This window comes from Neopsephotus bourkii, unplaced genomic scaffold (assembly GCF_033783945.1).
Source record: "Neopsephotus bourkii isolate Nb327-2 ecotype Australia unplaced genomic scaffold, CSIRO-AGI_Nbou_v1 NB_1615, whole genome shotgun sequence".
In the NCBI taxonomy this organism is placed as follows: Eukaryota; Metazoa; Chordata; class Aves; order Psittaciformes; family Psittacidae; genus Neopsephotus; species Neopsephotus bourkii.
In genome coordinates, this window is record NW_026902090.1 from 773,511 (window position 1) to 796,469 (window position 22,959).

Here is a 22,959-nt window from a genome sequence, read left to right on the forward strand (position 1 = left end):
TGGGGAATTGGAGGGAGGAGGGGTCCTTCTCTTTCCTTATCCCCTGAATTCTGTGCCTCCCACCAGGGAAACAAGCCAGGCTTCCTTTAAAAAAACAGTATTTATTGGATGGTCTTAAAAAGGCTCCTGGGGAGTGCTGAGGACCAGGGGTGCATCCTCCATGCCCAGCCCTGCCGGAGAGCCGAGCTGTGCTATGTGCTGGCCCGTACTTGTGCTCTGAGGGCAGCCCCCTCAGCTGGGACAGGGAGCAGCAGTCCTGCTGCCTTTCCCAGGCTGCCTGCAGCCACCAGGGAGCCCTGAGAGCAGCGCCTTTGCACCAGCATTGTCCAGCATTTGCTGTGGCTCCTTTGAGCAGTGTGTGCTGGCACCCACCTTCCACCTGGTGCTCGGACCCAAGGGAGCTGCAGCGGCTGAGCAGGGCCCCTGTGTGCTCCCCTGCCTGCGGGGAGGGACATCTGCAGCACGCAGGCCTCAGATGGACAGGAGCGGTGCACGCTGCTTGGCCACGCAGGGAGGCAGGTCCCAGCTCAGGCCTGTCCCATGGGGCAGGTGAGGAGAGGGCAGCAGGACACGTGTGAGCCAGTGCCTGTCGGGAGAAGAGGCCAAAACAAGCGTTGGTGCTTCTCAGCTCTGCAGAGCCAAGCCAGGGCTGTGGGATGTGGCCCTGAGCTGCAGTGCTGACTGAGCTCCTCAGCCACGACTCCCTGGGCAAAGTGGTGCTGGGTACACCAGAGCTTGCCAAGGGGCAGGGGTGAGGAGCCATAGGGCAGCTGATGCCCAGGTCCTCCATGTTTTGCACAGCCCAGAGCAGCACACAGCATGGGATGTTCACTGTCCTCCTCTGCCCAAGCACAGCCCTGGTGTCCCAGTACCCCCACATGATGCTGAGCCACCACCCTCCCAGGCAGGGACTTCCTGTATCTTTACCTTGGCACATCCACACCCAGGAACACCTTCCAGTTATCCCAGCTGCCATAACTGTAGGGGTTCCTGAAGAGCTGCAGGCCAAGCAGACACACATCAGGTCTGGCTGTGGGCTGGCCACCCCGCTGCTCTGCAGGCTGTGCTCACCTTGCCCTTCTTCTGCAGCCTCTGCCTCTCCTTCTTGTTGATGTGCCGCTCGATGCTGGTTTCCCCACGGGTGATGAGAGCAGCATGCCACAGCGTCAGGGCACCCAAGGCCAACGCCACCGAGCTGGGGATGGCAAGGGACAGCAGGCTGCACACAAGCTTCCCCTGCCTGATGCCGCAGGGCTGAGGCTGCCTCTCCGCACCCACGACTGCATAGGTGGGTCAGCACATCTACGCCCCTGTGGGAGAGCTAAAATCCCTCCTCAATGGCCCAAGAGCTGGCAGGGCAGGGACACTGGTGCAAGAGCTCCAGGGAGGCAGAGCGTGAGGAGTGTCACGGGGCAGGGGGCTGCATGCTGCTTCCCCCCACACTTTGCCCTGGGCCCCCTTACCTGCATAGGACCCAGACATAGACCACGCTCTTGTGGAAAGCTCGCTGGCGGAAGGAGAAGGTGGGCGGTGGGGTCTGGTAGTATGTCTGAAAAAGGATCAGGGAGAGGGGAGTTACCCAGTCTGCTCTGTAGCTTGAAGCCAGATGGGAACTGCTCCACCCCTCCCTGACACAGAGCTTGGGCAGCTGGAACCGAACACAACAGCCAGGGTGATGGGGAGGCAGCCCAAGACAGGCATGAGACATGAAAGCTGGCACACCAGTGAGAAGCAGTGGGCTGGAGGTAAAGGGCAGGGACTGGTCAGGACACCACACCAGATGCTCAGGGTGAGATGTACGCACTGCTGCAGCTTCCCCAGGGCAGCAGGGCCTGAGCAGTGCATGCCAAGCAGCTGCCACCAGTCAAAGCCCCCAGGAGCTGAGTGCACAGGGAAGCAGAGCCCAAGCTGCTGGAGGCAGTGCCCGTAGCAGAGCTGCCCAACCAGCCCCAGCTCTCTGCCACACGAGGTAAGCACAGGGGCTGGTTCTGGCTGCAGTGTGCTCACTCAGAGCAGGGCCCCAAGCAGGACGCAGCCAGCAGGGCAGCTCTGCTCCATGCTGTTTGCAGCATCTGTGGGGCTGGGATGTCCCACCTGGTTGGCAGCCACCTGCAGTCTCTCCTTCTCAAGCAGTTTCATTCTCTAGGGGGTGGAAAACAGGACACCCGTTACGTGTCTCAGCGGAGGGGCCTTTCCCCCTCACCCCCCGCAGGACCAGGGCAGCTGGGGGCCTCGCAGGAGGAAGGAGAGAGGAAGCAACGACGTGGCCAGGCCTGGCCAGCCCTGTGCTGCAAGCTCAGCCCGGGCAGCCCCGGTGCATGGCAGGGTGAAGGCTGGGGGCTGCTGGCTCACCTCAATGGCTGCATAGGCATCCCGGAACATCTCCCAGCCACTGATGCTGCAGTAGATGCAGCCCATGGTCATGAACAGGCAAAAGGAGAAGAAGTAGCGGTGGTTGTAGTGTCCCACACAGTTGTTCAGCCAGGCTGCCTCTGGCATTAAGGGTGTGTAACTGTGACAGTACATGGGTCCAAACCAGCATCCTTCCCTGTGCTGGCTGACTTGGGAGCGGTGCAGGACATGGAGAGAAGGGGGAAGCAGGGTCAGCTCCCCCAGGAGAGTGCCATGGGTTAGTACTGTGAAAGGATACGGCAGTGGTGGTCCATCTTCAGCACACACCTGGGAGGGAGGAGAGCAGCACCAGTGTCAGCACAAGCACTGTGTTTGGGAGGGGACAGGCAGCCCGCAGCCCTGCAGGCTGTGTGAGAGATGAGGCAAGAGCCAGCAGAGCAGAGGGGAGCGGGCCCCCGTCTCTCAGTGTGGCAGGGGGCAAGGAGAGGGGTCCCCTGAGTGCTGCGTTGGGCCCTACCTGTTGCAGATGCTGCAGTGGTGGGTGCGAGCAGGCTTGGGAGCAATGCATTTCCTGCAGATGGAGACGCCGGTGAGATCATCCTTGGCCTGTGCACAGGTCAGAAGAGATTTGTGCACCTAAGCCCTGCAACCATCCCATTTTCCATGCTCCCCACCTCCCCTGTGACACCCCCCCTCCACCAGGCACCCAGCCTGCCTGCTCCTATCTCTATGCAGCCTGCAACCACACCACCAGGTTGGTTTATCTCTTCCCAGTGATTGTAGCTGTGCCCAACCAAGAGAGGCTGCACTGGTGGCTGGTGTCTCACCTGTGGGGGGTGCCCGGGTGAGGTGGTGATGGCCATGTAGTAGTGGAAGATGATCATGATGAGGTTCCAGTGTCCGTAGGCGAGGTGCCAGCAGATCCAGGCAGGGGTGTAGGTCTGCAGGATGAGGGGCAGGAGGCAGATGTACACGATGGCCACGACGGAGCTCGTCAGCCCGATCACCAGTGCCACAAACACCTGTGTGAATGGGACCTGCTGTCACCGCAGTGTGCAGTGTGTGTTCCCTGCTGCCACGGGGAGAGGCACACGGGCAGGATGCAGGCACAGGAAACCAATTGGAACAACACAGTGAGGTCCCACTTCCTTCCTGCCCAGGGCACAGGTAGCCCTGAGGCTCAGCTGCCCCATGAGGGTACTCACCACACCGAACCACCGGGTGACATGGTCCACCAGCCAGTAGACGGGCTCAAAGAGGGAGTCAAGCACCACGTCGCCACTGGTGAAGGAGTTGTAGAGCAGGGAGCGGAGGCAGAGGTGCCCGTAGCGCCAGAGCTGCTCTGCCTGCCGCACCAGCGTGCACCGCCGCCGCCGGCCCAGCCGCAGGCACCGGAGCAGGAGGCGCATCGCCGCCGCAAACACCCGCTGCCGGCTCCTCATCCCTGCCACACCGCACCTGCAGGGACAGCCCAGCGTGAGCAGCCCCTGCGGCCCCTCCAGGATGTGCTGGTGGCACAAGGATGCACTCCTGGAGACTGTGAGGCTGCTGTGGCTGGGCCAGCTCTGCTCTGTGCATGGAGCAGGGGGCACAGGCCCCTCGGTGTCTGGGCTCAGGTGCTCTCTGGTCTCGTGTTTCCCAGCAGGGAGGGAGCCGGGGCAGGAACACGGAGAGCCTGACTCAGAGGAAACCAGAGAAGGCACCAGAGCATCCATGACACTGGGACAGTTCCAGGGATGATCCCAGACCCAGCCCTTCCCAACAGGTCAGGAATGGGGGAACCCGAACAAGTTGTATGTGGAAAAGCTGGACCAATATTACTCTATCTCTCCTAGTCCCCCTCCTCATCCCCAAAAAGTAAGGCCTGTATGCTGTTCCATAACCTCTGGATCAACCTGCAGAGGCCACCCTGCCCCACTGAGAGTCCCAGTGCCTTCTTCCCCATCTCCCAGCAAAGGGCAGCCCCAGGGCACGGTGATGCTCTGCAGTGCTCCCCTGCCTGCAGATCCCCTCATCCCACCCAAGAGCTGCACTGGGAATGAGGAGGAACCCGATCCAGCCCATAAGCAGGGAAAGTGATCCGCAGGGCCGGGGCCCCCAGGTCTCCGGGCAGGCACTGCACATCAATATTAAGCAGCGAGGCTGCCCCGGGGTCCTGCCAAGGCACATTCTGAGCCTGGGCCAAGTGTTCACCTCGGCACAGTGCCAGGCAGTGATGCCACACCGCGGAGTCCTCCCAGCGGGGATCAGCTCCCTGTGCTGCCATATCCACTGCACAGGCCTCAGGGAGCAGCAGGAAGGGGAAAGGCAGGAGCTGCAGCATCCCCATGGGCTGTCCAAAGGAGCCAAGGGCTCCTCTCCGCCCTGCCAGACACACGTGGGGCTGACCCAAGGCTGGGAGCAGCTGGGCACAAGGTCACCAGACCCAGCAGCCCACCCCAGCTCACAGGCACGGCTCCTGCCCAGGTTTCCTGTGCTCTGGTGAGGGAGAGGTGGGATATGCAAACCCCAGTGCCACCCCCTTCCCCACGTTTCCCCTTGACTGGAACACATCAGGTGAAAAGCAGAGCAACAACTTCCTGCTGTGCCGCCTTTGGGTGCACAGTCCCCGTGCTGTCAGGGTGACAGCAGAAGGTGCTGCAGCAGCAGCAGATCCCTCCAAACGCAGAGCAGCTCCCTGCCCCTCCGACAGCTTCCTCCCCTACAGCAGCAGAGCCCACAGGGGAGGAAGCCAGCCCCAGGGCAGGACCCAGGCACCTGCCTGCAGACAGCAGCACAACCGCAGGGGTGAGGCTCCAGCAGAGCCAGGCACCCTCCCTGGCCCAGTCAGCACTGGGGGCGCCAGCCCTCGGCCCTCCCCACATCCCAGTGGGGCACTGAGCAACCACCAGCACAGCCGAGACCACAGGGAACAGCACAGCCCGGGGGGGGGACACCTCAGATTCGGCCCTACCGCAGGCACTGCTCCTGCCAGAGCCACACAACCCAGTGGCACCCTCCTGTGGCACCCAGCACCCACAGCACAGAGGCAAAGCCGCTCTGTGGCACCCAGTCCCAGCACGCAAAGGCTGCCTATACCAACAGCACAAAGCCCTCAGCCCCACTGCATCCAGCCCCGTAACACCGGATCCAGTGCTCCGCAGCACTCCGGCCCCTCCATACCCACAGCATCCCTAGGGCGACAGATCCCACCCCTACTGCCCCCAGGCCCGCCCAGCCCCCTGCAGGCCCAGGTCCCCTCCCGGTCCCACCGCACCGCAGCAGACCTGCCGCCCACGCCCCGCCGCCCGCCGCCTCCATGCCCGGCGGCCGCCGCTCCACGGCTCCACCACGGGCAGGGACCGCCGACCCGCGCACTGCGCCTGCGCGCAGAGCATGCCGGAACGCGGCCGCAGCCGGCGCTGGACTACAACTCCCAGCGGGCAGCGCGCTCACGGATAGGGAAGAACCAATAGCTGCGCCGCTTAGAGCGCAGCATTGACTCCGAGGACCAATAGGGTGAGGGTTTTCTCCGGGTGCACTCCCGGCCGCGAATATGGAGACTCCGGAGCGGTTCTGTGTCCCCGGTGAGTGCGGGGGGTGCCCGGGGTGAGAAGAGGGGGCCCCTGGAGCTGCGGGGTGCCCGGGACCGGGGTGACGCGGGGGAGGAGTACGGAGGGGCAGAGGCTGTGGGGAGGGGGTTGCCCCGGGGCCGGCTGGGAGCGGGCATGGGCGGTGCGGGGCCTGGGCCCCGGCGCGGGAGGTGTCCCGGCAGTGTGAGCCTGTCCCTTAGGCGAGCGGCTGTGCAGCACGGAGGAGGCCACGGCTGGCAGCGGGACCTACACCCGGCACGGATTCATCTTCTCCTCGCTGGCTGGGTGCGTGGAGAAGACGAGCGAGGAGAGCGGGGTGAGCACGGAGCGGCGCATGGGGCTCGGCCCCTTAGCCGACTGCTGGGCACTGCGGCTGCGCGGCCCCTTCCCATTGGGCTTCGGTGGGATTTGGCCCGTGCCTGCCGTTATCCTGTGCTCCAAGCTAACCCTTGTGTCTGCTGACCTGCAGCTGCCCGTTGTGTCTGTGGTGAGAGACAGTGACCCCCAGCTCCTGCCCGACGTGGGGGTCGTGGTGACGTGCAAGGTAGGGAGACAGAGTGCCCTGTGGTGGCAAACTGCAGTCATTGTTTGCACATTCGGGGTGAGATGAGGAGCCCCTGAGCTCGTTGGAACCCTTTGCAGGACCCCCAGCAGGGCAGAGGGAGCCTGCTGGCACCCTTGGGCCCCTTACTGTCAAAGGAGCCAGATATTGGCATGGGGGGGGGACACCTCCCATGCAATGGTGCCTGCCTGAGGTAGGCTGAAGGGAGGTTTTCCTTTGCTCTCCCTTCCACAGCTCTTTGTATGGAGGGCAGTGCCTGGGACAGCTTGGAGAAAGGGTGGCACTGACCAAGCATTAGTTTTGCTATGGTGGGAGAGGGACTGGGATCACAGCAGGTCTTTGCCTTATTCATGTGTCTTGAGTTGAATAAGTTATCTTCTTCACTCTGCATCCTACCTCCACTGCTTGTTTGGTCACAAGGAGGAGGCCGAGTGAGACACGTGCTCCCCACATACAGGCCTGTCCTGCCTGCACCCTGCCCTTTCCCTGTTCCCCTGCTCTCCAGGGTGAGAGCAGACTTTTTCTGGCACTGATTCCCGTTTTCCTTCTGGCAGGTTTGCAGCATTAACTCTCGCTTTGCCAAGGTGCACATCCTGTACATTGGCTCCACACCACTGAAATCCATCTTCCGGGGGACCATACGGTAGGGAGGGGAATGGTTCCTCATGAGATGGGATCCAAGTGCCCCATCCTTAGGGAGGGGGAAGGCTTTTCTGGGCAGTGCAGCAGCTGCCCTGGCAGGATCTTTGCCCTGAGCACTGGGCAGGAATCCAAGGTGTCCTGGGAGCACCCAGGGAGGCCGGGGCAGCTCCTGCTGCAGGCTGCAGAGTTGCCTTCACTTGCTGGCACTCAGATCCCTCCGTCTCCTTTTTCAGGAAAGAAGATATTCGAGCCACGGAGAAAGATAAGGTCAGTGAGGTGCTGCTGTGGCTGCCCCGCTTTCTGCTGGTGGGGGGCACCTGTCCTGCTGCCGACAAGCACCCTGACACACTGCGCCGTTCTGCCTGCTCTCTCCCATGCAGGTGGAAGTGTACAAGAGTTTCCGCCCTGGTGACATAGTCCTGGCCAAAGTCGTATCCTTTCCTCTTACTGCCAGGGACAGCAGGTTTGGAATCTCCTTTGTGGGGCCTTTCCCTTAACCCATGTCTGACCAGATCTCCCTGGGGGACTCACAGTCCAACTACCTGCTGACAACAGCTGAGAATGAGCTGGGTGTGGTGGCAGCACGCAGCGATGCAGGTAGGGATCTGGCAGCGCTGTCTCCTGTCTGCCTTTCCTTTCCTCCTCCCTTTCCACATGGAGCATGATTTCAGGAAGGGGAACCCCTGACATATGGTGTCCCAGGGATGCAGATGGTGCCCATCAGCTGGTGTGAGATGCAGTGCCCACGGACACACACCAAGGAATTCCGTAAGGTGGCCCGCGTGCAGCCGGAGTTCCTGCAGACCTAGCAGCCACGATGGGACCTGCCGGATGAGGGGCTGCAGGGCCAGAGCAGCCCCTGACCAGGGGGGTGCCCCAGCCAGGCCCTTGATGGCAGAATCAATTTTCAACTTTCAGATAATAAATATTTTTTGAGAGCTCTGTGCTCTGACCGCTTACAGCCCAGAGGGGTGGCTGGGGCTGCACACAGGCTGCTCTGCTGCTCATAGGGGAGCTGCTATGGGGCAGATTCCACAGTACCATGCCATGAACCCAAGTGTTCCCAGCCTTTCCACACACAGGGAGCAGCTCCCTCCCTGCCCTACCCCAATAACTGGCGTGGAGCAGCTGTGCTTAGCCCAGGGTGCTGCTTATCCTGCCCGTTGCCTCTGGGTGTGCCCTAAAACCACAGCATGAGGGCTGGGTGTCACCCTAGGGCTGGATTGCGGAGCTGAGCTTGGTCCCAACTGCAGCCTCACACACATGTGGTGCTGGGCAAGGAGGGAGGGAGCTGCTCCCACACAGGCACAGCAACACTCAGACACCCCGTTATTGCGCATTACTCCTTTATTGAAGTGGAACAAGACAGCTGTTAACGTTGGACAGTTACAGGCCCCCCTGAGGCCCCAGGCTTGTGGCATGGGCAGAGGGGGAGGCCACAGCAACAGGGCCACGTACACACAGGTGAGGTGGGGACAGTGACATCTGCTTCACTAGGACTGGGATGGGCTTCAGATGGGGGAAGTATGTGGTGGGCATGAACCTCCAGGCGATAGGGTCCCTCGCCCTTGTCCAGAGGCAATAAGTTAAAGCACGGGCTGGCAGGGCTACGTCCAGGGTCACAAGTACCACTTGCACCAAAACACAATCCCTTCAGCATCCACACATCCCAGTCACAAACCCACAAGGGGATGGTGTCCCCACCTTGGTTGCTGCCTGCACTATGCTCACCCCACTGCTCCCAGGATGACTAAACCAAGCAACAGTAACGGGGTGACAAGAGCTGTCGGGAAGCAAAGCAGAGGAGCCTGGCACAGCGAGGGATCGCTCAGCACATCCCCCTGCAGACAGGGCCCGAGGGCTGGGATCTTGGCAAGGAGAGATGTGTGGTCGCTGCCTGACAGAGCCAGCACTCCCTTTCACACAGCCCTCCACACACAGCCCCTCACCCCAAGCTGTCTGCAGAGGGGAGCCTGGTCCCGAGGGAATAGGGTTAATCCTGGGGAGCTGCTCCAGTTCTGCAGCTCCAACTTCCTACAGCTGTGGGGGGTGTGCACAGAGGGGAGGAGGGGGCAGGGGCCTCTACTACTTGCTAGCCTGCTGCCTGCTCTCACTTCTTGACCTTGCCCTGAGCAGCAACGGCCTCCATGGCCTTGCGCACTGTCTCCTCATCCCCCAGGAACTGCATAGGCTTGACAGGTTTCAGGTTCTTGTCCAGCTCGTAGACGATGGGGATGCCAGTGGGCAGGTTCAGCTCCATGATGGCCTCTTCTGACATACCTGCAAACACAGATGGGCTGTTACTTGTAGCCCTGCTCGCACCAGGGGAGACCCTCGTGATACCCCTGCAGGGCTGATGTACCTTCCAGATGCTTGACAATCCCACGCAGGCTGTTGCCATGGGCAGCAATAAGGACTCGCTTGCCCTCTTTGATCTGTGGGACGATTTCCTCATTCCAGAAAGGCAGAGCCCGGGCGATGGTGTCCTTCAAGCTCTCACATGTCGGCAGCTGGTCCTCTGTCAGGTCAGCATAGCGACGGTCCTGGGGGGGAACAGCCACGATCATGCAGTAGCTCAGTGCACCCAAGCAGTGTGGGAAGGCAGTGGCAAGGCCTTTGTCCCTCCCCTAAATTCTCCACCTGAGCACCCACTAGACAGGCTTGGAAGCAAAGAAGCATGTTTGAAGCCTGAGGCTGCAATCAGGGCTGAGCCCCTCCCAGGGAAAGCCACATGTCGCTTGCTCTGGGCAAAGACACCAGAATAAACCTCCATGCACAGGTCATGGGACTAATCATTAACAGACATATCATCCCCTCCGGTTTGAATCTGTCTGTGCAATGCCCAGGGGTTCAACTCCCCTGGGAGGGAGTGGGATAAACAGCCCAAAGCCAATGAGCATCATGCACAACCAGCTGGCTGCTGCAACAGAGACAGAGGAGACCCTGTGGAGGAAGCCACATCACCCTCCAGGGGCCTAGTATGGGTTTTAGGAGCTTCCAGCAAGGTGGACTAAGAGCAGCGGGTCTTACCTTGGAGATGGTGCTGTAGAAGGGGTGATCGGACTGCATAGGAGGCGGAGGAATGTCGTAGGAGCGCCTCCAGATCTTCACCTGTGCCTCACCGTGCTTCGCCGCCGTCTCAGCCTTGTTCAATCCCGTGAGTGCCCCGTAGTGCCTCTCATTCAGGCGCCAGGTTCGGATCACGGGTAACCACATCTGATCGATGGCATCCAGGACGGTCCAGAGGGTGCGGATGGCCCGTTTCTGCACCGAGGTGAAGCAGATGTCGAACTCATAGCCGGCATCTGCAACAGGAAGGAACGGGCCGGGGGGGGGGGGGGATGACACACGCCGACACCGGGGACGTTAGAACCGGGCCTTATGCAACCAGCGAGGTGCCCAGCATGGCAGCCGCACCGCACGGCTATCGGGCAGCGGTGGCAGGGACGCGACCGGTAACGGAGAATCGCCCCCCCCGCCCCATTACCTGATACTCCCCCTTCGGTACTAAAGTCCCGATCCAGCACCAGAGCACCCCCCCGGCATCGGAAGACCCCAAACCCTCCTCACGAGGCCCGAGGCGGCCGCACATCCCCCCCCGCCCCCCCCTCCCGGCCCTTAATTCACATATACCCCCCCCACACCCTCCCTCTTCCCCCGGTCACCGGTACCTCGGAGGGCCTCGCCGCCGCGCCGCGCCTCTTGCTGCCCGGCGGGGCTGAGATCGGCATCGTACCAGCCGCTGAAGCGGTTCTCCAGGTTCCATGCGCTCTCCCCGTGGCGGACGAGGACGAGGCGGTAGGCGGCCATGGCGGAGCAGCGGCGAGGCGGGAGAGAGGGGCGGGCTGACCGGCGTGCGCGCGCTCTCGCTCGCTCTCTCCTCACGCCGCTGCAGCGCGCGACCGACGCAGGCGGCCCAGCCCCGCCCCTTCCCCGAGCGGCGCATGCGCGAGGCTGGCGCTCAGGCGGAATCGCACGTAGCGCATGGCGGGGCTGCGAAGGGCGGTGCGACCTTCAGGCCGTGACGTCACCGCGCCATAGTGCGTACCTGGGAGCCTGCCGCGGCAGCTCCGGCAGGCTGCGGGACTTGGTACGAAACAGTGCCACACCGGGGCGGCACCGGTGGTGCCTTCACCCCTGCAGCGGGGGGGGGAATCAGCCGGGCTCCCTTTCTGGGGCCGCCCCTGAGTCACATCCGAGCTTTAACCCGCCCCACTGAGCCTCGCTTTCCTGGCCCCCCGCCCCAGTGGGAGGTGCCCAGCTCTGAGGGCAGCCGTGCCCTCATTCAAGATGGCGGCTGGCGCCGGAAGCGGAAGGGGAGGTGTGCGTGGCGCGGCTGCACGTGGAGCCGGGTGCAGCATGGCGCGGGGCGGGCGGCTCCGGTCGGGCGCCGCCGCCAAGCTGAAGAGGTGGCGGAAGGGCCACAGCAGCGACAGCAACCCCGAAACGCGGCAGCACCGCCTGGCCGCCCGCAGCCGCTTCTGCAGCCGGCCCGCGGGTGAGCGCAGGACAAGGCCGGGCGAGAAGCGGGGCCCGCTGGGGCCTGTGCCCGGCACTTCCCGGCGGGAGTACAGGGGCGCCTGGGGGTTGCGGGACTTAAGTCAGTGGTTCCCGATATCTGGGGTTGGAGTAGGAGGAACCAGGGCTGATCCCCGAGCTACAGCCTCAGGAGGTGGAGGCAGCAGAGCGGGGAGCAGAACCGAGCCCACGGCGTTAACGAGCATGTCCTTGTTGCCTTCACCCGACCCCCGGGCCATGGAGTGAAACGGGGCACCCGGTGAGGGTCCTGCCCGCATCTGGGATATGTGCTGTCCTGGCAGTATGATGCCCCTCATGGCAGGAGCGATTCGGCTTCCAAAAACACATGTATCTGCTGATCCAGAAATGTGTGTTGTGGCATGCGCTGTCCTCTTGCAGCTGGTTGCAAGCTGGTGTGTGGGACCCAGAGGGATGTGAGATACATGCTATGGCTGTTTGGTTGCCAGGGTTCCAGGTGGAAGAAGATGAATGGGGCAGAGTACAAGAGGCACCTCAGTGTTAAAAGCCTTGGTATGGCAGGGCATGTTTCTGTGGACATGATGCTCTCCTTCATCAAAGAACGTGGCTGGACTGTGCCCTGGCTTGTTTATACAGCAATGAGGAGCTCTCTCTAGTTATTGTGCTGTCTGCCATCAGGGAGAAGCAGCATCCATGTCCCACACACTGGAGATGAGCTCCAGCCAAGTGGGTCTGGCTAATGGGGGTGTTTGGGGTGAATGGTGGAACAAGACAGCTTTGTGGTTCTGAATGCATCTCTTCCCCCTGGCAGAGAAAAGTAACCTGACAGTGGATGCGGTGAAGCTGCACAATGAGCTGCAGTCGGGGTCCCTGCATTTGGAGAGGACAAGTGACAGCGCCCAGCTCCGTATGGAGGAGGATGGTGCTGCAGAAGCCGCGACGGAGAAGTCCTCCTGCACCTTCCTGAGCGGGCTGAGCGACTGCACCAACGCCACCTTCAGCAAGGTGCAGCGCTTCTGGGAATCCAACTCTGCTGCTCACAAAGAGGTATGGGCAGGACCAGGGGGTCTGGTGGAGGTGGCCCCCCAGGTGTGAGGCTGCAGGCACTGACCTGCTCTCCTTGCTGCTTGTAGATCTGCGCTGTGCTGGCAGCGGTGACAGAGGTGATCCGCTCACGGGGGGGCAAGGAGAGCGAGACGGAGTACTTTGCTGCACTGGTGAGTGGTGGCTGTGAGGAGGTGTGCGCAGAGCTGCTGTTGGCAGCATGGGTGGGCTCTCAGTAGGGTTAGTGGAGGAAGGTGCTGTGCTCCTAGTTGAGCATCCAGCAGAGATGCTTTTGGGCTGCTCGTGGGTTTTATTCCCCGCTCTGCAAGGGCTGGGGAAAGGCTGGCCTGGTGTGAAGTCCCGCTCCCCCCTCACTCACCCATCCTCTATTCCCAGATGACCACGCTGGAGGTGGTGGAGTCCTCTGAGTCAATGGCTGCTGTTGCATACCTGCTTAACCTTGTCCTGAAGCGGTGAGTGGCTGATAGAGGAGTGGCAAGAGCTGCTTGGCCCCAGCATGGCAGAGGGCCTTGCAGTCCCTCTTCCCCAGGCTGGGGAAGGCACCCAATGGGGGCTGGCTGGGGATGCAGTTCCCTGTGACTGCCACCAGCTGCCCCACTCCACCCCACTCATGTGCTCCCTTCTTCCGGCAGGGTCCCAAGCCCTGTGCTTATAAAGAAGTTCTCAGATGCCTCAAAAACCTTCATGGGTATCATGTCCTCACAGGCCTGCAGCAGCTCCACCTCTGCCCTGCGGTGGGTGAGTAGCCAAGCAGCAGCCAGCTGTGCCAGCTCTGCCCAGAGCTGCGGTTGAGGCTGCTGCTGTAGGGTGGTGCTGGTGCTTGGCTTGAAGCTGTTGCAATGACAAGAAGGGTCTCTGGGGTGTTGCTAATGCCTCTGCTGCTCCCTTGTCCCAGGTGCTCTCTTGCCTGGCCACACTGCTGCGGAAGCAGGACTTGGCAGCCTGGAGCTACCCTGTTACTCTCCAGGTCTATCACGGCTTGCTGAGCTTCTGTGTTCACACCAAGCCCAAGGTGAGTGCTCAGTGCTTCCGGCAAGGGGTAACACTGCCTTTGGGACTCATTCCTGGGGCTGGCTGTGCCCCTGTGTTCCGTGGCTTCTACCCACACGGGCTGTCCTTCCCCAGGTGCGGAAAGCAGCGCAGTATGGCGTGTGCTCTGTTCTGAGGGGCAGCGAGTTTATGTTTGGGGACGCAGCTCCTGAGCATCACCCTGCGGCACCCTCCACCGCCAAGTTCTGCGTGCAGGAGATTGAAAAAGCTGGAGGTGTGGGGCGCTGGGGCAAGGGGTCTGCAGCTGAAGGGGGGGCTGTAAAGACTTGAAGGGAAGAGAGATGGGTGAAGCACCCTGGGATTACTGGGGAGGGTATGAGATGCCTCTGGGGCAGCTAATATAATCTGGGGGGTCCCCAGCCATTTGTGAGTTGCTCTGCTCTTCCCAGAAGTTGGGGAGTATTCACCCAGGGCTTTGCCATGGGGTGGTGCCACAGGCTCAGACGTTGCTCTGCTCCCACAGGCGCCAAGGATGCGACCACCACACTGCATGTGCTCGCCCTCCTGCGGGACCTGCTCCCCTGCTTCCCTGCGGCCGTGGTGAAGACCTGCTGTGAGACCTTGCTCCGAGTCATGACCCTCAGCCACGTGGTGAGTGTCCCCATGATAGGGATGGCAAGGGGACAGCCCCTTTACCTCTCAGCTGCACCCTGGAAGGGCTCAAACCTGTTTGGGTGCTGGCTGGGAGCCTGGAAATGCAGGATGCAAGGCATGGAGGACCCTTGGGTGAGTTGTGCTTGCTGGTTTGCGTGCTGTGGAAGAGAGAGGCCGACAGGGTTTGAACTAGATGATATTAAGATCTTTTCCAACCTTAATCCTATGAGGGAGCACAGTCACAGCAGTGTTTGGCATCCCAGAACAGAGCCTGCTTTGGGATCGGGGGTGTAAAGCAGAGCTGCCCCCTTCCTGACACCGTGTCCTTCACAGCTGGTGACGGCATGTGCCATGCAAGCCTTCCACAGCCTCTTCAGTGCCCAGGCCAGCGTGGCCTGCCTGCCGGCTGAGCTCAACGCCCAGATCATCACTGTGAGTGAGGGATGGCAGTGTGGGCAGGGATGGCCATGACAGTGCTGTGGCACCCACCTGCCCTCCCTCTGCTTCCCCAGGCCCTCTATGACTACGTGCCCAGCACGAGTGACCTGCAGCCGCTGCTGACCTGGCTGTCCACCATGGAGCGGGCGCACGTCAACCTGGGCAGGTGGGTGCAGGGGCATGGTGGGGCAGGGCAGGGGCAGCTGTTGGGTGTCTCACCTGCCTGGTCTCTCCTCTCCAGGCTGCAGAAGGACCTGTGCTGGGCTCACCTGCCCCGGCTCTTCTCTGCCGCCATGAACTGCTTCCTCTCCCCACACTCCCAGGTGGTGGTGGCAGCAGCGCGGACCATGGAGGTACCACACACAGGTTCCTCTCTGTCTGGCTGCTCTGGGCCTTGGGGAGGCTCTGCCCAGCGGTTTGGGGTGTTTTGGGGAGTTCTGTGCTCCTCTGTGCCTGCCAGGCTGGGGGATCTGTGGCCCACTGCTGCCCCATTTTCCCTGTTTGCCTTTGCAGACCCTCCTGAGTGAGTGTGTTGCTCCACACATGGAGGAGCTGGGCACTGTCTCTGCATCTGCTCCAGCCCCTGCTGCCTACCTGTGCAAGATGTTCAGGTGAGGAGTGGTGGCGGGGGAGAGGCCGTCCCCGTGAGTCTTTCTGAGCTCTGAGTCACCCTGCCTGGTCCCTGATGGGGGCTGGCAAGCATGGTGGGCACCCTGGTCAGTCTCTGCTAGTGTGATCGTCTTCTCTCTCCTCAGATCAGTGGAGGAAGGCCTGACATACCGCTTCCATGCAGCGTGGGGTGAGGTGCTGCAGGTGCTGGAGGTCTTCTTTGAGACATGTGGGAAGCAGTGCCACCCCATCATGAAGAAGGTGAGGCAGGCTGGGAGGTCACAGACTCACCCATGGAGGCAGGGTGGGTGGCTGTGTTGTCCTCTCCAGCTGCGGAGCAGGGCCATCCCAGTGCCCACTGTGCAGCTCTGGGGCTCAGCACAGGAACAGGCAGGGCAGCTGGCATCCGTGGGCAGGCCCAATGAGAAACACGTGCCAGAGCTGCCTCTGTGGCTCATCTGTGACCACCCTGCCCTGTCCTCACAGTGTCTCCAGTCTCTGTGTGACCTGCGTCTCTCCCCACACTTCCCCTACACTGCTGAAGTGGACCAGGCAGTGGGGGCTGCTGTGAGCGCCATGGGCCCTGAGGTGGTGCTGGAGGCTGTGCCCCTGGGCATCGATGGCAAAGAGTGAGTACAGTAATGTGATCATGAGGAAGTGATTTTGCAGCTTGTTGTTACGTTCCCATTCAGTCCCCATGCAGTGCTGGAGGTGTTTGGCTGTGCCGAGCCTACCTGTGCCCAGCCTTGGGGCTGGGTAGAGGTGCCCTGCGCTCAGGGACTCATGCCAGCAGTGCCCTGCTCTCTGCTGACCTGTCCTTCCCTCCCCAGGTTGACGCTGGATTTCCCCCGCAGCTGGCTCCTGCCAGTGCTACGGGACTATGTGCAGGGTGCACGGCTCGGCTTCTTCACCAGCTGCTTCTTGCCCTTGGCAGCTGCACTCAAAAGCAGAGGTGAGACAGGTGGCATAGTGAGGGTCCCAGTGGGTGCAGTCCAGCATGGGACCTCCCTTCCATACCCTGAGATGGAGTGGGGCTTTGCCACCTCTGCTGCTCTACCCATCTCCTCTTTCTCTTCTGCAGCCCTGGAGTTTACCCAGGCTGGGAAGAGCATGGAGGCTAAGATCTACGACACGCTGCAGTGGCAGGTAACAAGAAGCACCCAGGAACCCTGCTATGGTGTACCCATGGTGCCAAGCTTGGGAGTGGGTGACTTGGGCAGAGGGTGCCACCCTCCCACCTTTTCCCTTGCCTTCCAGGTCTGGACCTTGCTGCCCGGCTTCTGCACCCACCCCACGGATGTGCTGGAGGCCTTCAAGGGTCTGGCCCGCACCCTGGGCATGGCCATCAGCGAGCGCCCGGACCTCCGCCCCACTGTGTGCCAGGCCTTGCGCACCCTCATCCACAAAGGCTGCGGGACAGGTGAGGGGAGACAGACCCTTGTGATGGGTCCTTGTCCCCTGTGGTGAGCTGGATAGAGGAGATGCTGATCCATCCCCCCCCTCATCCTCTCTCTAGATGCGGAGCGGGCAGAAGTGGGTCGCTTTGCCAAAAACTTCCTGCCCATCCTGTTCAATGTGTACAGCCAGCCCGAGGAGGATGGGGGCAGCAATGCTCAGCGCCGCTCCGTGCTGGACACTGTCCGTGCTTACCTGACCATCACCGACCCCCAGGTAAGGGGGCAGCAGGGCAGGCTGACACACTCTGATGGGGCTATGGTGGTGGTGGGTGCCTGACTGGAGAGGACAAAAAGAAGCTGAGCAGAGAGCAGCCCATTCTGCCCTTATGGGGAGGGAGCCCTTCCCAGCCAGAAAGTCTTTACTGTGAGTGTTAAGGCACTGGAACAGGCTCCTTAAGGAAGGTGTGAATGCTCTATCCCTGGCAGTGTTCAAGGATAGGTTGGATGCAGCGGGAAGTGTCCCTGCCCCTGGCAGGGGGTTGGAGCTAGATGATCTTAAGATCCTTCCCAACCCAAACCACTGATTCTGTGCAGCCATATCTGGTGCATCATGCATGAGCCCTCTGTGAATTTGTTCAACTCTTTTTTTTGGACCTGCTGGTGCTTCTGGTCTCCAGAAAGTCCTGTGGCAAGGCATTTGGATTGCAAACTCATGTAAAAGTGCTCCCTTTGGCTGATTCTGACCCTCCTGTGTTCCTGCCCTGCAGATGGTGTGTGGGTTCCTGCAGAAAGCCAGCCTGAAGCTGACCAGTCCTGAGAGCTCTGAGTTTGCCAGGTAACACCCGGGTGCTGGTGCTAATGGTAAAGCTGCCTGGTGAGCAGCACTGGGGCTCTTGTGCTGTCCTGTGTGGGATCTGCCACTCCTGTGCATCCGATGAGACCTGCAGCCAGAGTCCCACCTTGGTCAGGCAGTGTCCTTGATGCTGCAGTTACCCACCTGTGTGTCCTCTATTGCAGGCTCTCCATCCTGGACCTGGTGGTAGCAATGGCACCCTATGCTGATGAGCAGTCCCTGGACTCCCTGTACCGCACCATTCAGCCTTCCCTCCAAGTAAGTCAGCCCCAGGGGGTGCACTGGGGTACTTTCAGCTTGCTGCCAGCTTGGACCCACACTCTGCAGGGCTGAGCAGGTGCTATAAGGGATGGGTCTCTGCTGGGTGGCCTGGGGTGCTGTGGGTACCACGACACCATGGTGAGGGGCTGCTGTAACACGTTGACTGTCCCTGCAGAGCAAGGAGCGCAGTGTGCAGAAGAAGGCGTACCGTGTGCTGGAGGAGGTGTGTGCTGCTCCCCACGCTCCCTGCCAGGCCTTTGTCCGCTCCCACCTGCAGGAGCTGCAGGCAGCGCTGCTGGACTCGCTCAAGAGTGCGGCGTCCCCGGCCAAGAGGGTGAGAGCAGGGGCTGCAGTGGTGGGGCTCAGGCGCAAGGGGAGGGGATGGGGCTGCTGGGTGCGTGACCCTGCAGGTACCAGTGCTGGGCTGTTTCTTTCCCCAGCCCCGGCTGAAGTGCCTGTTGCACATTGTGAAGCAGCTCTCTGCAGAGCACGAGCCCTTCATCACAGCCCTGGTCCCGGAGGTGAGCATGGTCCCTGGGTTTGTCTGTTGATTGGAGTGGCAGCAGTGATGTGATGTGCCTGTGTGCCTCCAGGTCATCCTGTGCACCAAGGAGGTGTCAGTGGGGGCACGTAAGAATGCCTTCGTGCTGCTCGTGGAGATGGGGCATGCCTTCATCCGCTTCGGGCCCACCCCCCAAGGTGAGCTCCTGCTCTGCTTGCTGAGCCCCATGGCTGGGGGGGATCAGACCCACTGAATTTCAGCCCTACACCCTGCTGAAATAGGCCAGGGATGCTGCTGGTTATGGGGTGAACAAGGGCCTGAGTCGTTCTTCTCTTGCAGAGGGCTTGGAGCGGTTCCTGCTTCTGGTGTACGTGGGGCTCACAGGCTCGGTCACTATGATCAGCTGCACGGTGCTGGCGCTGACCCGCCTCTTCTTCGAGTTCAAAGGTGAGGCTGGGCGACAGGGACAGCACAGGGGTGAGGCAGAGCCCTCCAGCAAAGGGCTGGAGGTGCTGGGGTGAGGCTTGCTGTGCCTCATCCCTGCTGTGGTTGCAGATCACCTGGAGCTGAGCGTGGTGGAGCAGCTCCTGCAGAACATCTGCCTGCTGCTGGCCTCCCGCACGCGAGACGTGGTGAAGGCAGCCCTGGGCTTCCTTAAGGTCACACTGCTGCTGGTGGGCACCAAGCTGCTGGCCAAGCATGTCCAGGGAATGGTGAGATCCCGTGTTGGGCGCCCCAAGGAGGGTGGTGGGGCAGAGCTGCATCTGCTTTGGGCAGCCAGGAGCATCTCCAGCTGCACCTTGATCTCTGGGGCTGAGACAGCAAAGGGGAGGTTCCTCTGGTAATGCTGGTATGGGGAGGAGGCAGCAGGGTATGCAAGGCAGCCATGCAGGGGTGCTTTGGTCATGAGGGTCTCTGTGCTGGCAGCTGGAGGCCGTGGGGAACCTTTCCGATGACATGAGACGCCACTTCCGAATGAAGCTGCGGAACCTCCTCACCAGGTTCATCCGCAAGTTTGGGTGAGCCGGGGGTTCTGGGACAGCAGGGGAGCAGCCTGGGAAGCGGTGCGGGAGGAGGTGGGCACTGACTGCTCTCTGTGCACCCCTCAGCTTCGAGCTGGTGAAGGGGCTGCTGCCGGCTGAGTTCCATAAGGTTCTGGTGAACCTCCGCAAGGCAGAAGCCCGGAACTGCAAGCAGCGTGCGCTGAGGCAGGCGGCTGCAGGTGCGGATGAAGAGGAGGCATCACCAGCACAGCCCAGAGGAGAGAGGTGAGTATGAGCACGGGGTGAAGAAGGAGCAGCCCCCACGGAGGGCTTTGTGCTGGATCTGCTCAGCTGGTGCTTCTAGGGATGCTGGAGGCATCTCCAGGGCTGCTGTGCGTTGTGGAGCAGGCTGGGGTCTGCAGCCCTAGGCTTGCTCTGTTTCCATCGTCTTTGCTGTCTTTTGAGCAGCATGGAGGAGATCCTGGCTGACTCGGAGGATGAGGAGCTAGAGGAAGGGAAGCGGGGCAAGGAGGGGAGGAAGCAAGCACGGCAGAAGGGCCAGGCCTGGCTGAAGGAAGGGGAAGAGGATGAGCCCCTCAACTTCCTGGATCCCAATGTGTCCCAGCGGGTGCTGGGTGAGGATTGGAGCTTAGGACGTGGCTGGGGTGGGGTGGATGGTGGGGACTGCTGGGGTGCACAGAGGCAATGGGGGTGTGATTGCCCTGGGAGTGGGTCCTTCCCCAGGCCCTGACCCATCTCTCTGTGAGCAGCCACCAAGCCAGGCCTCAAGCAGGCCAGAGGAGTTAGCCACGACTTCCGAGTGTCTGAGGATGGGCGGCTGATCATCCGTGACGAGGAGGAGGAGACGGATGATGAAGCCAAAGGTACTGCCTGGGCTGGCAGGGGGCATTCTGGGCTTGCTCTGGTACTCTTCTTGCCATCTCTATGTGTGTGGAAGTGGCAGGAGTTTGTATGGCCCTATGGCTCTCCTCTGGGCCACTGCCACCCAGGGAGGCACCTCCATCACCAGCAGGGTGCAGGAGCGGACATGGCCACCAAATGCTAGTTTGGCAGGAGCACCCTGCTCCTGCAGCCTGCTCCAGGGACTGGCACAGCACCAGGGCTGTCCTGCACCCCCATCCTGCATTGACCCTCTTGTCCTGTACCGTAGGAGCGGATGAGGAGATGGCAGATGTGCTGCAAGACGTGGGTCTGCGCAGTGTGAGTACGGGGCTCGAGGTCCCGAGGGGATGTTGGGGAGCTTGGCCGTGACAAACCCTTGCATGTGTCATGGCAGCTGCAGCTCTGTCGAGGCCAGTGGGGACACTGGGCAGGCATCAGCTGCCTGGAGGGGTGTGGGAGACTGGCTGGGGACAGGGACATGCACAGGCAGCCTGGAAGGTCTCTGGGCCCCATGGGAGGTCAGGGGTCCATGGGAAGGCAGAATTGTGACGGCAGATGAGCTGCAGGGTCCTGCTGCCTTCTTCTGCAGAAGAAAAGCCAGAAGCGTCGGTTCAGAGAGGAGCCAGACGATGAGGAACCTGAGGCCGGGTCCTACCCTCAGTATAAAGGTAGGTACAAAGCCTGTGCCTTGTCTGGGTCTCCCAGGGGTTAGAACCTCATCCGCATCTAGCTGGGATGCTCCAGGACAGCTGGAGCAGAGACCTTTGGTGTGAGAAATGGCTGCCCTTCTCTCCTGTCCTCACACACAAGAGCTGGAGGCAAAACCAGGAACAGGTCTCCCAGCCTGGTACTGGGAAGGGGAAGCCCTGGGACCCCCTTCCAGCACGCATTCCCTGTTTTCCAGCTGGAGGCTCTGGGATCCACCGGCAGCTGAAAAAGGAGCCAGCCTTCGGTGCAGAGTACAGATCCAAGGTGAGAGATGCTGGGGACAACAGGGCTGCGAAGGGAAGGAGGATTTGCTGGGGCAAGAAGCACTGTTTGTTGCTGGGGACCTGGGCCAGTAGCACCAAGACTGGAGGAGATCTCTGCTGCCAAACACTCAGTGCCTGTGAATGTTTCCAGCCCCTCTTGAAGTCCCTGTCCTGCCCTTGCTGTGGCCAGTTTCTGTTCACTGCTCAAAGCAGGTGTCTGTAGCATCATCTCTGTGGGAAATTGGCTTCTAGAACCATGTGCTCATCGGGCACCCCACTACAGCATAGTCTTTGGGATGGCTGGGTAGCAGGGTTGCACCAGAATGTGTCACATAACTCTCGCCTCATGCTGCATCTTCTCCCGTATCACTGTCTCCCACAGAAAGGTAAAGGTGACGTGAAGAAGAAAGGACAGCTCGACCCCTATGCCTACATCCCCCTCAACAGATCTAAGCTCAACAGAAGGTGAGGCTAGCAGGAAGGACGCAGGGTCAGGCATGAGGCCAAAACCTGGGTTTGATCCTGCTTTTTGTTGTTCTGGGGGGTTGGTCTTGTGGGTCGGGGAGCTCCCTGCCAGCCTCTGCACTGCTCCCTGTGGGGCTTGGAGCATCCCTGTGCATTAGGTGTGCCCAGTGCCTGCACTAACCCAGCCTCCCACCCCTTCCTCCCTCCAGGAAGCGTGCGAAGATGCAGGGCCAGTTCAAGGGCCTGATGAAGGGAGCACAGCGCGGGGCCAAAGCCGGCCGCAGGAGCCGTCTGAGGGCCCAGCGCTCCTGAGGAGCCTCTGGTGCTCAGCCTGAGCTACCCTAGGATGGACAATGCCCTGTGGGCTCCGGGCACTGGCGGATGGGGGCTTCCTGAGCCGAGCAGTGGGGACTCCTCTGCGGAAGGTGGCCTGCGTCTGAGACTGCCTGGGAAGCCAGCCTGGTTGTGTTATGAACTCATGGCCCAGGCCCTGCCCTCCTGTGCCTGGAGGAAGGGGTGTGTGAGGGCAAGTGATGTGTAACAGACTCTATATTGATAAATACGCACTGTTCCTACCCAGCCTGGATTCCTACTCTCCTCTTGAAAGCTGCACATACCTTGCACATCTGTGCTGTGCTGCTGCCCCAGTGCAGCAAGGCTGGAGCCCTCTCCCCTGCGTGGGGCTTGCCTGGGAGCTGCCAGGAGCAATGCTGTGGCACACTGAGGCAGTGCCTGTATTTCATGGCACACATGCAGTTGGGTTGAGTTGTGGAGTTGTCCAAAGAAAAAAGCCAGAGATGGTGAAGTCCTTGCTTACAACCAGCGTTCTTATACAAACCCTCTTGGCAGGATTTCCTACCCTGCACTGTGGGCCAGGGGATCTGTGCCATGGGGGGGGAGCGCCTGCTATGTGGCTCCCACTGGTTTCTGTCCTGTCTCAGCTTTTCCTGTATCAGCCTTCCCTGGCTGTGGGGCAGGAACAGCTCACTGTAATGTTCTTCAAGTTGGCTGGAAAAATGCTACTGTAAACCTCTGTGTCGTGCCCTTTACCTTACCTGTGAGAGCTGGGAGAAGCCCTTTCATTATTCTGACCACCACCTGCCAGGTAGACCTGAGCAGTGCAAATAATCCTGAACCTTTTTAGGTCCAGGGTGGCCTGAGCACCTGGTTTTGCCCAAATACTACTACAATGAGCCCAAAAGGTGGTGTTTGGCCAAAGTATGCTGGAGAGAATGGAGCAGGA

At 61.0% G+C, this 22,959-nt stretch overlaps 4 protein-coding genes across 6 annotated transcripts; 2 read left to right on the forward strand and 2 right to left on the reverse strand.

Annotated features, from left to right (window-relative positions):
* Window positions 1-81: 81 nt before the first annotated feature.
* Window positions 82-5,703, reverse strand: ZDHHC16 (zinc finger DHHC-type palmitoyltransferase 16). Of its 2 annotated transcripts, XM_061372457.1 has the most exons (11): window positions 5,619-5,703; window positions 3,558-3,810; window positions 3,180-3,374; window positions 2,870-2,958; window positions 2,651-2,679; window positions 2,353-2,486; window positions 2,095-2,142; window positions 1,464-1,549; window positions 1,072-1,195; window positions 928-998; window positions 82-586 (listed from the first exon to the last, which is right to left on the reverse strand). In XM_061372457.1, exons 2-11 carry the CDS (start codon window positions 3,792-3,794, stop codon window positions 472-474), a joined length of 1,128 nt encoding a protein of 375 aa, XP_061228441.1. In that variant the 5' UTR covers window positions 3,795-3,810; window positions 5,619-5,703; the 3' UTR covers window positions 82-471. The 2 variants fall into 2 exon arrangements, with proteins under 2 accessions (XP_061228441.1, XP_061228442.1); XM_061372458.1 differs by lacking the exon at window positions 2,095-2,142.
* Window positions 5,704-5,759: 56 nt separating this feature from the next.
* Window positions 5,760-8,066, forward strand: EXOSC1 (exosome component 1). 2 transcript variants are annotated; one of them, XM_061372376.1, is made up of 8 exons: window positions 5,760-5,918; window positions 6,125-6,240; window positions 6,394-6,468; window positions 7,041-7,129; window positions 7,362-7,395; window positions 7,509-7,559; window positions 7,641-7,725; window positions 7,800-8,066. In XM_061372376.1, exons 1-8 carry the CDS (start codon window positions 5,888-5,890, stop codon window positions 7,859-7,861), a joined length of 543 nt encoding a protein of 180 aa, XP_061228360.1. In that variant the 5' UTR covers window positions 5,760-5,887; the 3' UTR covers window positions 7,862-8,066. The 2 variants fall into 2 exon arrangements, with proteins under 2 accessions (XP_061228360.1, XP_061228358.1); XM_061372374.1 differs by having other exon boundaries at window positions 7,831-8,066.
* Window positions 8,067-8,457: 391 nt separating this feature from the next.
* On the reverse strand, window positions 8,458-11,060 carry PGAM1 (phosphoglycerate mutase 1). Its single transcript, XM_061372461.1, has 4 exons — window positions 10,800-11,060; window positions 10,159-10,433; window positions 9,491-9,671; window positions 8,458-9,408 (listed from the first exon to the last, which is right to left on the reverse strand). The coding sequence occupies exons 1-4, from the start codon at window positions 10,936-10,938 to the stop codon at window positions 9,239-9,241; spliced, it is 765 nt and encodes a 254-aa protein (XP_061228445.1). The 5' UTR covers window positions 10,939-11,060; the 3' UTR covers window positions 8,458-9,238.
* Window positions 11,061-11,380: 320 nt separating this feature from the next.
* On the forward strand, window positions 11,381-22,295 carry RRP12 (ribosomal RNA processing 12 homolog). Its single transcript, XM_061372462.1, has 34 exons — window positions 11,381-11,626; window positions 12,437-12,672; window positions 12,759-12,842; window positions 13,066-13,142; window positions 13,323-13,428; window positions 13,586-13,702; window positions 13,816-13,954; window positions 14,204-14,331; window positions 14,668-14,766; window positions 14,847-14,938; window positions 15,014-15,125; window positions 15,286-15,383; window positions 15,528-15,642; window positions 15,868-16,010; window positions 16,212-16,333; window positions 16,463-16,527; window positions 16,639-16,801; window positions 16,898-17,052; window positions 17,546-17,613; window positions 17,796-17,889; window positions 18,068-18,226; window positions 18,333-18,413; window positions 18,486-18,591; window positions 18,734-18,841; window positions 18,950-19,107; window positions 19,322-19,413; window positions 19,504-19,662; window positions 19,846-20,012; window positions 20,148-20,261; window positions 20,549-20,598; window positions 20,870-20,948; window positions 21,185-21,252; window positions 21,634-21,716; window positions 21,926-22,295. The coding sequence occupies exons 1-34, from the start codon at window positions 11,419-11,421 to the stop codon at window positions 22,026-22,028; spliced, it is 3,948 nt and encodes a 1,315-aa protein (XP_061228446.1). The 5' UTR covers window positions 11,381-11,418; the 3' UTR covers window positions 22,029-22,295.
* Window positions 22,296-22,959: the final 664 nt, after the last annotated feature.

What these genes read in the sequence shown, in the direction of transcription:
- ZDHHC16 (XM_061372457.1), bottom strand. Translation starts at nt 3,794, where the DNA reads ATGAGGAGCCGGCAGCGGGTGTTTGCGGCGGCGATGCGCCTCCTGCTC. An exon ending in CACCCGGGCACCCCCCACAG is followed by an intron (nt 2,959 to 3,179) that starts GTGAGACACCAG and finishes ACCTGTGCACAG; the next exon opens with GCCAAGGATGATCTCACCGG. An exon ending in TATGTCTGGGTCCTATGCAG is followed by an intron (nt 1,196 to 1,463) that starts GTAAGGGGGCCC and finishes TGCCATCCCCAG; the next exon opens with CTCGGTGGCGTTGGCCTTGG.
- EXOSC1 (XM_061372374.1), top strand. Translation starts at nt 5,888, where the DNA reads ATGGAGACTCCGGAGCGGTTCTGTGTCCCCG. An exon ending in AGACGAGCGAGGAGAGCGGG is followed by an intron (nt 6,241 to 6,393) that starts GTGAGCACGGAG and finishes GCTGACCTGCAG; the next exon opens with CTGCCCGTTGTGTCTGTGGT. An exon ending in GAGCCACGGAGAAAGATAAG is followed by an intron (nt 7,396 to 7,508) that starts GTCAGTGAGGTG and finishes TCTCCCATGCAG; the next exon opens with GTGGAAGTGTACAAGAGTTT.
- PGAM1 (XM_061372461.1), bottom strand. Translation starts at nt 10,938, where the DNA reads ATGGCCGCCTACCGCCTCGTCCTCGTCCGCCACGGGGAGAGCGCATGG. An exon ending in CGGCGGCGAGGCCCTCCGAG is followed by an intron (nt 10,434 to 10,799) that starts GTACCGGTGACC and finishes TTCCTGTTGCAG; the next exon opens with ATGCCGGCTATGAGTTCGAC. An exon ending in TCTACAGCACCATCTCCAAG is followed by an intron (nt 9,672 to 10,158) that starts GTAAGACCCGCT and finishes GTTCCCCCCCAG; the next exon opens with GACCGTCGCTATGCTGACCT.
- RRP12 (XM_061372462.1), top strand. Translation starts at nt 11,419, where the DNA reads ATGGCGGCTGGCGCCGGAAGCGGAAGGGGAGGTGTGCGTGGCGCGGCT. An exon ending in CTTCTGCAGCCGGCCCGCGG is followed by an intron (nt 11,627 to 12,436) that starts GTGAGCGCAGGA and finishes TCCCCCTGGCAG; the next exon opens with AGAAAAGTAACCTGACAGTG. An exon ending in CAGCAGCGCGGACCATGGAG is followed by an intron (nt 15,126 to 15,285) that starts GTACCACACACA and finishes TTGCCTTTGCAG; the next exon opens with ACCCTCCTGAGTGAGTGTGT.